Raw genomic sequence first — 13497 nt, 5'->3', positions numbered from 1 at the left:
TCCCCCAGGCCAGGCGCCGCACTGCCCGGGCATCTCCAGCTGTCCCATCAGCCTTCACTCTCTCCAGCCCAGCTGCCCAGCCAGCTCAGGTCCCATCGACCCCACCATCCCCTCCCAGTGTCTCTGCACCCCATTGCCCTAGGTGGGCCTCACCAAGCCCTGTCATGTGCCCCAGACCCCACCTCTACAGAGGCCGCTGGCCCTTTGGAGGACCTGGACCCGAGCCCGCAACTCCTGCCTGCCTAGCGCTGGGCCCAGGATGCGGGTCTGCGGCAGCCCTGCCGGGTGGCGGGTCCAGATCTGACCGCTCGGCCCGGCGGTGCGCGACCACGGGGGTGGGGGCTGGGCCAGCGGCCGTGGTCTGGGCATGGCAGGTGGAAATGGCGGAAGGAGCTAGCGGGTTGTGGTTAAGCAACACATTTATTGTCCCTGGAAAGAGTGAAGGTTGCAGTCCGAGCACACGGGTGGCACCCAGGGCGTGACTGCCTGGGCCCCGTAGACAGAGGTGGCTGGGGTGGGGGCGGGGCGAGCCAAGGCCACAGAGCAAATAGGGGCCAGAGTAAGGGCTGGAGCCGGACTCTGGCTTTGCCCAGGCTCCTCCTGCCCCTAGCCGGGCCCTGGGCAGTCCAATCGGGGCAGGGAACCTTATACTGAGAGCTGTCATCCCAAACCGGGACAGGTTAATCCTCTGAGCAGACCTGGGGCTCCATCCTCCATCCTCTGGGCTGTGTGGACAAAGGACCCCTACTAGGGATGGGAGAGGGGACCGGGTCCAGGGTGCACACAGCGGCACCGTCCCCACCACCTCAGAGGGCAGGAAGGGGCGGGAGGACAGGCGGGCCTGCGGGCCGAGGAGCAGGAGCTCACAGCAGAGCCCAGAGGACGCCTATGCCCAGCGGGAGCAGGAGCCCCCCCTGCAAGGCCCGGGGACCCTCCGGCGAGGCGGGCGCGCTGTTGCAGAGGCTGTGGGCACAGCATCGCCGGCTGATCCTGCTCTCCACCTTGTTCTCCAACAGCCACCGGTACTGCATGTTGGTGTTGGGGCAGCGGGGGGCACAGCGTTTGCTGAACATTTGCACTCTGGGTTCTGCAGGAGAGAGGAGGCAGGTGGCCCGCAGCCTCCAGGAGGGAGGCCGCCCGGCCGCGGCGGGGTGGGGGAGGAAGGGGGTGCTCTCCACGCGGCCAGCGACGGCCCCGCTAAACCTGGGAACCAGAGGATGGGAGCACGGCTGCCCCAGGTCACCTCAAGTCCCAGCAGAGACGGGTCCGGGGCCGCTGGCCCTGCCAGGGGCTCTGCCCTGAAACCGCACGCAGCCTGGGCCACCGCAGCCAGCCCAGGCCCTTCGCGGGTGACGGGGCGGAGCAGAGCAGAGAGGACAGGGGCTGGCGACGAAAGAGACATTGCTGAGCACTCGGCCCTGGGCCCAGGTCTCCCCACCGTCCGTGTGCGGGTGCGGCCGAGACGGCGAAGGCAGCAGAAAAGGCCGTTTGGAGCGCAGTCCGCGTCACGCCCGCGTCACGGCGTCGCGTGGCGTCACGGCGTCACGTTCGCGTCACGGCGTCATGCGTCACGTTCGCGTCATGGCGTCGCGTGACGTCACGGCGTCGCGTGGCGTCACGGCGTCACGTCCGCGTCACGGCGCCGCGTGGCGTCACGGCGTCACGTCTGCGTCACGGCGTCGCGTGGCGTCACGGCGTCACGTTCGCGTCACGGCGTCATGCGTCACGTTCGCGTCATGGCGTCGCGTGACGTCACGGCGTCGCGTGGCGTCACGGCGCCGCGTGGCGTCACGGCGTCACGTCTGCGTCATGGCGTCGCGTCGGCGTCACGGCGTTGCGTGGCGTCACGGCGTCACGTTCGCGTCACGGCGTCATGCGTCACGTTCGCGTCATGGCGTCGTGTGGCGTCACGGCGTCGCGTTCGCGTCACGGCGTCGCGTGGCGTCCTGTCTGCTTGCTGCGCGATGTGCTGCGTTCCGCTTTGTTGCGTTGACTTGCACGTCGCGGTCCAGGACGAGCGTACTGTGCCACCTCGGGCTGCAGAGACGCTGCGCCGCCTCGTGGGTTGCGCTCGCCTGGACGACAGCGATGGGAGGGACGCCCCCTCTGGAAGCCCGCGGGGCCCGGCCTTGAGCGGCGGCCTCTCCCGCCCCAGGGCTCGGGGCGGAGCGCTCCAGAAAAAGGTGGGGGGCGGGGGGGGGCCTGAGGAGGGCCGGCGCGGCCTCCCCGACTCCCGCGCCCCGCGCCAGGCACCCCGACACGGCCTCCTGCAGAGCAGCTGTCCCGGGAAACTCCGCGGGGCCCGGGCGAAAGGAACAGCACCGAAGGAAGAGCAAAGCTGGGCGAGGGGTGCGTGCCCCCGCCGCCAGGCAGGGAAGGGGGGCCCTCTGCAGGGGTGTGCGCAGGCCACGGCGGTCCCCGGGGAGGCCGGGCGCGGAGAGCGGCAGGCACCTGTGGGCGTGCGCCTGACTCAGCCCACCGGGAGGATCAGAGTGCAAGGGGACAGCGGGACGGCCCCGCGGCCACAAGCTCAGAGGCGCCCGCGGGTCTCGCCGGCACCTCCGCCGTGTGCGTCACACACACGCGTGTGTCCAGAAAGCGCAGTAACTGCACTGTGCATTTCTCGCATCATCGCACATTAGGGAACGGGAAGCTTTGGGTTCATCACGGGGAACTGATTAAGTGGACGGCGCCCCCGCCAGGCCCCGAGGGCTGGAAGCCACGGAGCGGGAGCAGCTCTGCTGGCTGCTGGCCAGTCCCCAGGGACCTGGAACCATGTGGCCAGAACCAGCAAGCTGCCACCTCCGTCTCTCCGCCTCCTGCTCTCTCTGGACATTTCTATCCTTCTGTAAAAGAGTGTTTCTGGTGGCCGGCTAGTGACATGGCAGTGGCTTCGGGACGCCTTCCTGTCTGCGTCTGCAATAGCCGGCGCCAATGTGTTTAACGGGGAGCTGTCAGCCCAGCTCCAGGGCCAGCAGTGTGGGCCGTGGCCTGGCGCACAGCAGATGGGGTCCTGCCTGGGGGACCCTGCTCCCACAGCCGGGGCTCACGCTGCCCGGGGAAATTCAGTTACTCCAGAGCCTGACAGTCCACAGGTGCAGGACATCTAAGAACTGGTACTTCAGGAGAGGGAAACCAGTGGCTTGAATTCAGAATCGGGGACAAACCCTCAAGTCCAGGGGAGGGAGAGTGAAGTGTCTGACCAATGGGTCTCAGGGAGCCCACACTCCGCCTGTAGCCCCCCTCTCCCCTCCCCTCCCCCGCACCCCCCTGAGCTGCTCAGAGCCCAGGCGGCCAGCGCCCTCCCCGCACCCCAGGGACTCACGCAGAAAGATGAGCAGCGTGTGGGAGACGCAGACGCGGTCCGTGGGGGAGCACTGGGTGGGCCGGCACAGCTCCTTGTCAGTGACTTTGAAGCAGCGGTAGCAGCTCAGGTTCAGGTCTGCGGGACAGACCCCCCAGTGCTCTGGAGCAGGAACCCCGTGGCCTCCCCCTCCCACCCCACCTCCCCTGCTCTGGAGCAGGGCCCCCACGGCCCCCTGGGCGGCCGCACTGTGCACCTTACCTGGCTGCTGCGTGGTGCTGCCCACCAGCTTCGCAGACGCCAGCAGGGCCCCCAGGGCCAGGCCCCACATGACGCCGGAGGCTCGGCCTGAGGGGGAGGGGTGGAGCAGAAATGAGGGCTCCATCCCAAGCGCCCCCAGCTCTCCCCGGGGCATCTCCCCTCCCCTCAGCCACACCTCCCTGGACCTGCGTCATTCGATGCCCCTCCGACCCTAATCCGACCCTAGTTCCCACGGGACCCTACTCTCAGCCTTGCCGATCCCCCCCCCACCACCCTGCTGTCTGTCTGTCTGTGCTGTCGTGGGAGCCGGATGCTTTGAAGGGTCAGCCCTGAGGGGGGGCCTGTTAGCCCCGCCTCAGCACCCCCTGCTCCGGGGGCCCTGAGAACGCAGCCTTGACCTCTAGCGCCTCCTGCCAGAGCAGAGGGTGGGGTGCCTGCCCAAGCGACCACCGCCCTGGGGCCGCCTTGGCACCAGCACCTGCTGGGTCCCAGGTGCGTCTGAGCCTTTCCCTCTCTCAGGGTGCCTGGGGCGCCTCCCTGAGCACAGCAGGCTGGGAGAGGAGAGGGAACTCTGAGCTCCAGTGCACCTGTGACCAGGCTCCAGAGGACAAAGCCTCGCAGCACGCAGCTGGGTGGCCCCGCCACAGGGCTGGGCTGCCTCCAGGACAAGGACTGTCCTGGGGCCCTGCAGGGGGGTGGAGGGGCTCTGACTGAGAGGTGGCAGGAGCTTTGCAGACCCACACCCCCGGTGAGGTCCGGTGAGGTCCTCAGTGAGGTCCACAGCGCACGCCAGGCTGTCCTTTGCCCAGGGCTGAGTCCCCTGTGCCCGTTGACTGTCCTTGTGATGGCCGGCCGGCCCTCTCAGGGTGTTTAGACGGGCTTGGGACCCGTCGTGTTTCTCTCCCGCGATCTCCCCTTGCCGGGGTCCCTGCCAGAGGCGGAGGGCGGCCCTCCCCATCCCGGCACAGGCGTCGGCTCTCCCCCTCCTCACCTTCATGCTCCCCACAAACGCTTCCCTCTGCCTCGTCCTTTATTATTGTTCCTCAGTGTGTCCTCCTGGCTGGCCTGGGCTCCCCGGGAACCAGTGTCAGAAAGAATCAGTGACACTTGCCAGGTACAGTGAGACCGACTCAGAGGGCCGTCGCATGGGAGCCGGGCACAGTGCCAGGGCGAGCTGCAGTGGGCGGGAGTCACTCCCCGAGCAGCGAAACGGCCAGCAGGAGACGGCGGCGGGGGGGGGGGGGTCTGGCTAAACCCACCTCCCACGGTTCTTGCTGAAGACAGGCCAGGTGACCAGACCCAGGGGGTGGGGGACAACCAATCAGATATCTAGGGTTGGGGGCTGATTCTTGCTCAAATTAGATTTCACAGATGTGCCCAGGAGCCTGACTAGAGTTTGGTCACGCAAAGAACCAGACGGCGTGGAGCTCGGAGCCCCCCGTCCCGAGGGCAGTGCAGTAGTCTGCGCGGGGCCTTCTCCCCTCCGCAGATGCCATCACACCCCACACGACCTCATTTGGGGATGTGGCCAGCTCTAAGGGGCCTGCCCGAACAGGATGTGGGCAGGAAATGCTGCCCTCTCTTCTGACCCCCTTTCCAGAATCCCAGTCTCCCAAGGCTGTCCCCTAAGGGGCAGCTCCCTGTGCCCAGGTGACCTCAGCGGGGTGTCAGGTGGTCACACAGCCCCTCCCTCCCTCCCTCCCTTTCTTTGTTATTTATTTTTACCTTGCAACAAACAGGGTCTAAAACAGACATTTTAAAGCAAGATGGGGCTACGGCCACCTCCCCTACCCCGAGTAAGCCAGGGCCCCAGTTTCTCCTTTTATCCCGGAAAGCCTTTCTCTGCCGGTCTGCAGGTGACACCTCTAGGCCTCCCTTTCTACACGTTCTCTTTCCATCGCCTATACGGCGGTGGCTCCAGAAAGTCAGACGACACACAGGATTTCCAAGTCACCGTCTCCAGTCCCGTCCTCCTTCCGTGCCATCGAAATTTCCTTTAGTAAAGGAAAGAGTCGTTTTCTTCCTAAAATCTACGTTCTTGTTACTTTTATTTTATTGGGGTGACACTGGTTGATAATAACATTACATAAGTTTCAGGTAAGTTGACTGCGACATCTGTGTGCTCTACGGTGTGCTGGCTACCCAAAAACACTGCGGGAGGCTTTATGAATGCGCACGTCATGCCGGCCCAGGCGCCGCACTGGCCACCTCTGTGTCACCCCGGCTTCGGTCAGTGAGGGTGCTGCCCGCGAGCACCACGCAGCTCCTCACGCCTCCCCCCTCCCCGGGCCCTCTGCCCTTCCGCCTGCTTCCTGCTTCGTTTCCCGGATCACGTCCTCCTGAGCCCCGTGCCGAGCAAGGCAGGGTATGTGCAAAAGAAAGGAAGACAAAGGTCCGGAGACTGGAAGGGAACACTCAGCGTTGTTGGGGGTGAAACTCTCCCCACGCTGCTCCGTGTATCCCCACGCAAGCTCAGTCAGACCCCTAGCTGGTGTTCGTGAAGAGATTAATAGGTCCCTCGAAACCTTACATGAAAGTGCAAAGTGCCCGTCTGCTCTGCAGGCTGGCTGCGGGACAGCAGTGACCGAAGCTCGTGTGTTGGGTGTAAGAACGGACATGCGGGTCAGTGGAACGGAAGTAAACAGAGGGTTCAGAAATAAACCCACACGTACACGGTCAGCTGAGCTTTACAAAGTTGCCGAGGAAGCTCATGGGAAACAGGTCGTCTTTTCAACGAACAGCGCTGAAATGATCAGACAGCCACGTGGGGAAAATAAACTTCAACCCATATCTCCAACCACATTGGGCAGATAAGCCTATCTGTCATTTACCTCTGATATGAAGCTGATACCGAAACACAAGAGCTAACACTATAACACTTCTAGAAACAAACCTACGAGATAATCTTTATGACTTTGGGCTCAGTGAAGCTTTCTTAGGACAAAAAGCATTATCTCTAAAATAAACTCCATCAGAATTAAAAACTACTGCTCTTCAAAAGACACTTTAAGGAAATCAATTGCATTCCCAGGCCAGCGGGAAATATTCGTGTGTATTAAAAAATCGCTCGTGTCTGGAACATGTAAATAATGCATGCGACTTCATACGACGAGAACAAACGGCCCTGTAGTAAATGAGCTGCCCCAGCTTCGGTGGCACGGCACGTGAAAAGAAGGTCGGCATCTTCACTGGTTAAGGAGGCGCGAATTCGAGCCACCGTGAGATGCGAGGGCACCCCTGCGAGACGGCCGCGAGCAGACCGCACGTGGCGCCCGCGAGGAAGGCCCGGGGCCCACTCGTCGCTGGCGCCCGTCGCTGGCACAGACACTCGGCTGAAGAGCTTGACGGCTTCCGACAGAGGTCAACACACTGTCACGCCGTGAGCCAGCAGTTCCACAGCTCGGCGTCTGCCCGAGGCGGAAGACAGACTCACACGCCCGTCTTCATAGCAGCCTCGTGCCTACATCTGGGTCTCTGCACTACGTAATAGTCCTCGGCGATGGAAAGGGACACAGGTCGACGTGGATGGCCGTCAAAGGCATTCGGCTAAGTTAAAGAGGGACGACGGGAAACATGTCACACCTGCTGCACGATCCCACTTCTGTGCAATTCTAGAAAGTGCAGCGCCTGTAGTGGAAATCAAATCGGTGGTCGCCCAGGCTGGGAGGCAGAGGGGGGCACTGACTTCGGGAGGCCGCCGGGTCCCCTCTGGGGAACACGGAGTGTTCTGTGTGTTGGTCGTGGTGGCGGTTATGGGACTGCATGCATTTGTCAAAACTCACGAAGCTGCACCCTTAAAACTCATGAATTTTATGTGTACAAATAATAACCTGAAAACAACTGATTGACGAGAAACGTTCCACAAAGAGAAACTGCGGGTGTAGATGCTCTCACTCGTTCGTTCTCCCCCACATTCGAGAAAAAGGCAGTATCGACCTTCTGGAACCTCCTTCAGAGGAAGGAAAGAAACGAACACTTCCTAATTAATTTTGAGAGGCTAACATAATCTCGATTAAAAAAAAAACAAACAGGGATTATAAGAAATGAACGTTCAGGGTAATCTCCCATAAAAAATCAGTGAAAACATATCCTAAAAAATAACATCAGAAAATCACTGGTGATTGCCAAAAAGGAAACATACTATATATTCCAAAGCATGCAGAAAATCACTGGATAAGTTCAATATAGTCTATAAGTCTCGCAGCGAACTGGGAGTTTGCTAGTTTGATGAGTGGCGCCTGTGAAACAGCCGTAACTGTTGAGCACCCCCCCACCCCCGTTACCCCACTTCCGATCACTCTGTCCCTGAAAAGGCGCTCCCCACTCAAATGAGAAATCAACCTCTTGCCTCTTGGACGTCATGACTGACATTCAGAGCAAATACTGAAATTAGCACATGAATTTAGGAAGGTCAGGGACTATAAGATAATTCTAGAAAACCCAACTGTATTCCTATACACTAGCAACCATAAATCTAGAGCCTTAAACGCTTAAAACACTCCGCCGAGTTCTGGGCTGCCCTCGGCGAATTTCAGCTGCTATATCCTATTCGATTTATTCTTTCTAGTAAGAAAAGTACCGCAGATCACGTAGGCCCTTGCCCTCCGCCTTCCAGGGCGATACACACGTCAGTTATCTGTTCGTAGAAAAACAAAACATGAACCTGGCAGAGCTGTTTTTGGACGGGGGCCGCCGCTCCGCAGACAGTGGGAGTCACTGGGAAGACCAGGAAGGTGGGGAGAGTGGCGGACGCGGACAAAAGCCACCATCAGAAAGAGAAGGCCGGCCCGGCACCCGCGCGGGACGCGGGAAGCTGGACTGACAGCCGGTGGTCAGGGGACTGGCGACTGGCGACCCTTGAGAGTGTGTGGGGACACAGGGGGGCAGTAGGAAAGGCATCCCTTCTCGGAGAGCTGAGCAGTGGGAGGGGTGGCACCCTTTGAGGCTCGGGGGCAAAAGGGAAGAACAAAAGAATCGAGCCCTCCTAGCACCCGCAGCCCCGGGCGGCAAGGTCACCACGCTCACAACGCTGCACTTCTCTGTGCAGCCAGCAGAGGGCGACCGGGCGCCGGGGTCCTGCGAGGCCCGCGCATGCGCAGATGTCGCACTCGCCTGCACGTCCGGCTGGGGGAGGGGCAGGGCGGCTCGGCAGAAAAGCAAAGAGGGGGACAGTCCCTTTCCGCCGATGCACGTGTCCCAGAAAGCCGACTGCGACGCGGGGCACATGGCTGCTACCGCAGCCAGAGCAGCGGAAGGTATGAAAAAGAAAACCTCGCATCAGAAATTCAGAACCTCAAATCAAAAACAGGCAAAAAAAAAAAGAAAAAAAAAGATAAAGGATGACGGGAAATGAGAACTGAGCAAATTAACGCAAGAAATGGCAGGAAAGCGGAAAGACCAGCGTAGAAACAAAGACTAACTTCAAACGTTCAAGGGGAACATACTTCTGAAGCCGCGGTAACTGAGATAATTCAAAGAACACCCCGAAGTAGTGTAGGGAGGGGGCGAGAGAATTAAAATGCTCATCGAGCCTCAGGCGGAGTCCGCCCCGGGCTTCCGTGCAGCCCGCAGCCCCGCCAGGTGGATGCCCGCAGGACGAAGGGCGGCTCCGGCCGGGTCGCTGACAGCCCGGTCCCCACACCCCCAAGGGGATCAGGGACCAGGAGTCATTCCCTGCGGCGGAAACCACGGGACCCACGCGCGGAGGGTCGGGCCCTGCCGGCAGGCGCTCCCGCCCCATGTTCTCACCTCCCCCCCCCCGCCCCCCGCATACTCGCCCCCCTCCTCACTGCGGCCACGGCGAAGGAAACGGGTAAACAGAGTCTTCGGACTGTAACGCGCGGGAACTGAAGAATGATGTGGAAACGGGGCTCCCCGAGCACGCGGCGCCCCCCTCAGTGCCTTTACCTTGTCTCCCTCTCACTGTCCCTGTCACTCTGCCTCCGAGCGGAGACCACGCTCTGTGGAGTGTGACCCCTCTTCCAATAAACTCTCCTTTGGACCCTAACTTCGGCGCGTGTGTTGAATTCTTTCCACACTCTCCCAAGGGACCCTCCTGTTCTCTGGGTGCCCCACACTTGGGGACACACGGCGACGTGGATAGATATCCTGCATCAAAAGAACAGAACTGATCCACGCCAACCCCCTCCCCCCTCCCGGAAAGGGCCCATCTCCTCTCGGGGAGGGGGCCAGCCTGGAGTCCGGCCGCCCTGACTTTCCTGGGCCACGCTGGCTGCTCTGCTCCTAGGACCCCAGAGGGCCGTGCCTTGGGCAGCTCCTTTGTGCCCGGCCCCCCGGAACCCAAGCCAGCTGGGGCGTTCGGGTCCCCTTCTCTCTGCGGGGCCCTGGTTGGGACCCCTCTCCAGGGGACTGCCGGGGTGCGGTCAGTTCACCCTCGGCCCCAGGAGAGCAGCAGGCTGGGCTGGGAAACCAGAAGCCAGGTGCAAGGACACCTGCCACCTGCCGCCCCCCAGGCAGGCGAGCCGCTGCGGGGGAAGGGGGGGCTGCTCCAGAGCAGGGACCGACGTGGAGGCACAGGGACTGCCTGATCGGACGTGTGGCTGCCGTGGGCCTCGGCCTTTCCTGTCCTGTTCCTCAGCGCCCTGGGGCGGCCCTGCCCTGACGGAGCCGCTGACTCACGGCAGCGGGAGATCGCATCGCGCCTCCAGTGTGCTTCGGCTCACGCGCCCTACAGCGGACCGACCCCCTGGCCACGGCCTCCACGTCCGCAGCCGAAACCAACCAGACCTGAGGTCACGATTCAGCTCCTACCTCACTCTCGACTGACCAGTAAGACCCAGGCCCGAAGCCCCAGCACCGCGCGCAGGAGCCGGCCCCGCGGAGCCTCGGGCCACCGGCCATCGGGAGGGCGGGCGATCGCCAGCTCGCCTGTTCTTTGGATTGGTGCCAATTCTAAAAAAAAAAAAAAATGAATCTTTTCTCCACTGTCAACTCTTGCTCTCACATTGATTTCGATTTGTGCTCGTGAGCAGATGAACTCGGGGTCCGCTGGACAGCATGGCCCAGGGGCCCGGGGGGGGGCACCCCAGACCCGCTGGGCAGTGGGGCGGGAGCAGGCTCAGCTGGGTGGCTCTCCCATGGGGTCCTCCAATGACCGCGGTCCTGTGTCTGTTGTCACCAACACCCTGCCCCCCCAGGACCAGCCCTCACCCCTCTCGTGTGCCCTCCCTGCTCCCTTGAGCCGTGTCTCCTGCCTCCTGCCCAGAGGCTCCCACCCCCGCACTCCGCCCTCGGTGCAGCTGCACAGCGGGCCCAGGAGGAAAGCGACAAAGCGACCGTTCATTTGCCCTGTCCTGCGTCCCCAGCGATGACATGGCAGCTCTGGCCAGGCCCCGGGCCTGCAGGCACCGGACGGCCCCGCCGGCCACGCCAGGGCAGACGCAGGACGTTGGGGACCGAGGGCCCCTGCCGGCTGCGCGTGGGGTCACTCAGTCTGCGTTGCTCGAACGTGTCGTGTCTGTCCAGCGGCCTGATGACGTCTCCGCGACATGGCGTGGCTTCGCTCTGACGCCGTGTGGCAGCCTGACCCTGCCTGGCCACTTCCGGCTCGAACGAGTTGGCTCCTGGCCGCCCTTTCCCCCGGCTCGAGGGCCCTCCACTCACATCTGCTGATTCACCTCTTGCCAACCGATCCATGTTCTTCCTTATCTCATCTCTGTAGCTGTGAAGGGATGACAAGAGTCCATAAAGCTGCCTGTTAGGTGACGATCGGGGCTCAGCCTTTGGATAGGCGTCAAGAAACGCTGCTTCTTGCTCACGGCCTCGTTTCTCTGCTTGCGAATCCTACAACAGCAGGACAGGCCAAATGTCCCCGGGTAGGGGAGACCAAGCCCGGCACTGAGGGAAGAGGGTCCTTTGGCAGAAAGTGAAGAAAGAATTCAACACACGCGCCGAAGTTAGGGTCCAAAGGAAAATTTATTAGGAAAGGGGCAGCCCTCCACAGACAGAGCAGAGTGACAGGGACCCGAGGGACAGAGACAGTAGACAGGTCAGGACAGTGAGAGGGGCGCCGCGTGCTCGGGGAGCCCCGTTTCCACATCATTCTTCAGTTCCTGCGAGTTACAGTCCGAAGACTCTGTTTACCCGTTGCCGTGGCCCCAGTGAGGAGGGGGGCGGGTATGCGAGGGCGGGGGGGGGGGGGAAGGTGAGAACATGGGGCGGGAGCGCCTGCCGGCAGGGCCCGGCCTTCCGCGTGGGTCCCGTGGTTTCCGCCGCAGGGAATGGCTCCTGGTCCCTGTTTCCCCTTCAGGGTGTAGGGAACCAGCTGTCAGGGACCCCGGCCAAGCCGCCCTTCGTCCTGCGGGCGTGCGCGGGGCGGCGGTGTGGGGCTGACCGCACGGGCAGTCTCTGAGCCTGGCTGATCTAATACTTTAGTTCTTGTCCCGACATTCCTGGGTCTTCCTTGTCCCCTCTCCAGCACTGGCCTCCTCCCCCCCACCTATCATGTGGCACCCATCCCACGGGGCCCATGGACACCCAGCATGGACTCTCCATCCTCTTTTAAAACAAAAAACTTTAGCGGCTGAAAGGTTTTTTTAAAAGGCAGGGGTTTTTGGGCCATTGCTCGCAAAAAAAAAAAAAAACAGGGCAAGGTCCTGGGGCGTGGAGCCTCAGCCTCCGGCGCCGGTGCTGGGCTGGGAGGCAGCTCCTGTGCAAGCCCTGGAGGTGACAGCTGTTTTTATGCGTCAGGTAGGAAAGAAAGAGGAAGCCGTCTAGAAAGAATCTCCCTGGACTACAGGTAAAGGCGTGAGAGAATGTGGAGCGGGGCCAGCTGTGGGACAGGTTAGAGTCCCCTGAGGGCGAGCTCTGGAAAGTTCCTGTGTAAACAAGGAGGACGGTTCCTGGGGTTTGTAGCTAATGTCTTGGGTCACCCAGCAGGCAGCAGGAAGTGCGAGTTACAGACCTCTGCAGCACGAGCCTCTTCTGTTAACCAATTAGCCCCTTGTCTCACCGGTCACTGTAATTTAGAGCATCGCGAATCTGCTCCTTAACGCTCTCAAAGCCACCCGGGCACCTGAGTGGGTAGGACCAGCTGTGTGCAGGGCTCCCTTCTCCTGCCCCCCACTCCCAGCCCTGGCGATGCAAATGTCTCGGGGTGTGGGGGACTAAGGCCCACAGAAGGGGAGGGTCCTTTGGGAGAGCATGGAAAGAATTCAACACACGCGCCGAAGTTAGGGTCCAAAGGAGAGTTTATTGGAAGAGGGGTCACACTCCACAGAGCGTGGTCTCCGCTCGGAGGCCGGGTGACAGGGACAGTGAGAGGGAGACAAGGCACTGAGGGGGGCGCCGCGTGCTCGGGGAGCCCCGTTTCCACATCATTCTTCAGTTCCCGTGCGTTACAGTCCGAAGACTCTGTTTACCCGTTTCCTTCGCCGTGGCCGCAGTGAGGAGGGGGGCGAGTATGTGGGGGGGAAGGTGAGAACATGGGGCGGGAGCGCCTGCCGGCAGGGCCCGGCCTTCCGCGTGGGTCCCGTGGTTTCCGCCGCAGGGAATGGCTCCTGGTCCCTGATCCCCTTGGGGGTGTGGGGACCGGGCTGTCAGCGACCCGGCCGGAGCCGCCCTTCGTCCTGCGGGCGTCCACCTGGCGGGGCCGCGGGCCGCGGGCACAGGGCAGTCTCTGCGTGACGCTTGTCTAGCATTTTAATTCTCTCGCCTCCTCCTCACGCTCCTGGGATCCCCCAAGGGCCTGGTTCTGAGTTTTCCGCGTGGGAGACCCCTCTCCAGGAACAAGGCCCCTTCTTTCCAATGGGGTAGGGGTGGGGGTGGGGAGGCGGGGGGCACAGCTTGGGCCCTGCTCACAGCTCTCCCTGCTCCTGTCAGCTCCTCAGAGGGGGTCTGTGGTCACCCCGGCCCCCGCTGTGTGGCCCACCCTGGCCCATTTCCTGGTCTTCTGGTGTCTCCCCGAGGAGCAG

General features: G+C 62.0%; 1 protein-coding gene across 2 annotated transcripts; it reads right to left on the bottom strand.

Annotated features, from left to right (window-relative positions):
- Window positions 1-401: 401 nt before the first annotated feature.
- On the bottom strand, window positions 402-10627 carry LY6L (lymphocyte antigen 6 family member L). 2 transcript variants are annotated; one of them, XM_036233119.1, is made up of 4 exons: window positions 10337-10627; window positions 3566-3652; window positions 3326-3442; window positions 402-1087 (listed from the first exon to the last, which is right to left on the bottom strand). In XM_036233119.1, the coding sequence occupies exons 2-4, from the start codon at window positions 3633-3635 to the stop codon at window positions 864-866; spliced, it is 411 nt and encodes a 136-aa protein (XP_036089012.1). In that variant the 5' UTR covers window positions 3636-3652; window positions 10337-10627; the 3' UTR covers window positions 402-863. The 2 variants fall into 2 exon arrangements, with proteins under 2 accessions (XP_036089012.1, XP_036089011.1); XM_036233118.1 differs by lacking the exon at window positions 10337-10627 and having other exon boundaries at window positions 3566-5215.
- Between the last annotated feature and the right edge of the window lie 2870 nt (window positions 10628-13497).

Source organism: Rousettus aegyptiacus, unplaced genomic scaffold (assembly GCF_014176215.1).
Source record: "Rousettus aegyptiacus isolate mRouAeg1 unplaced genomic scaffold, mRouAeg1.p scaffold_m13_p_15, whole genome shotgun sequence".
NCBI lineage: Eukaryota > Metazoa > Chordata > Mammalia > Chiroptera > Pteropodidae > Rousettus > Rousettus aegyptiacus.
Note: the sequence above shows the minus strand (reverse complement) of the source record. Positions and strands in the feature narration are given on the sequence as shown.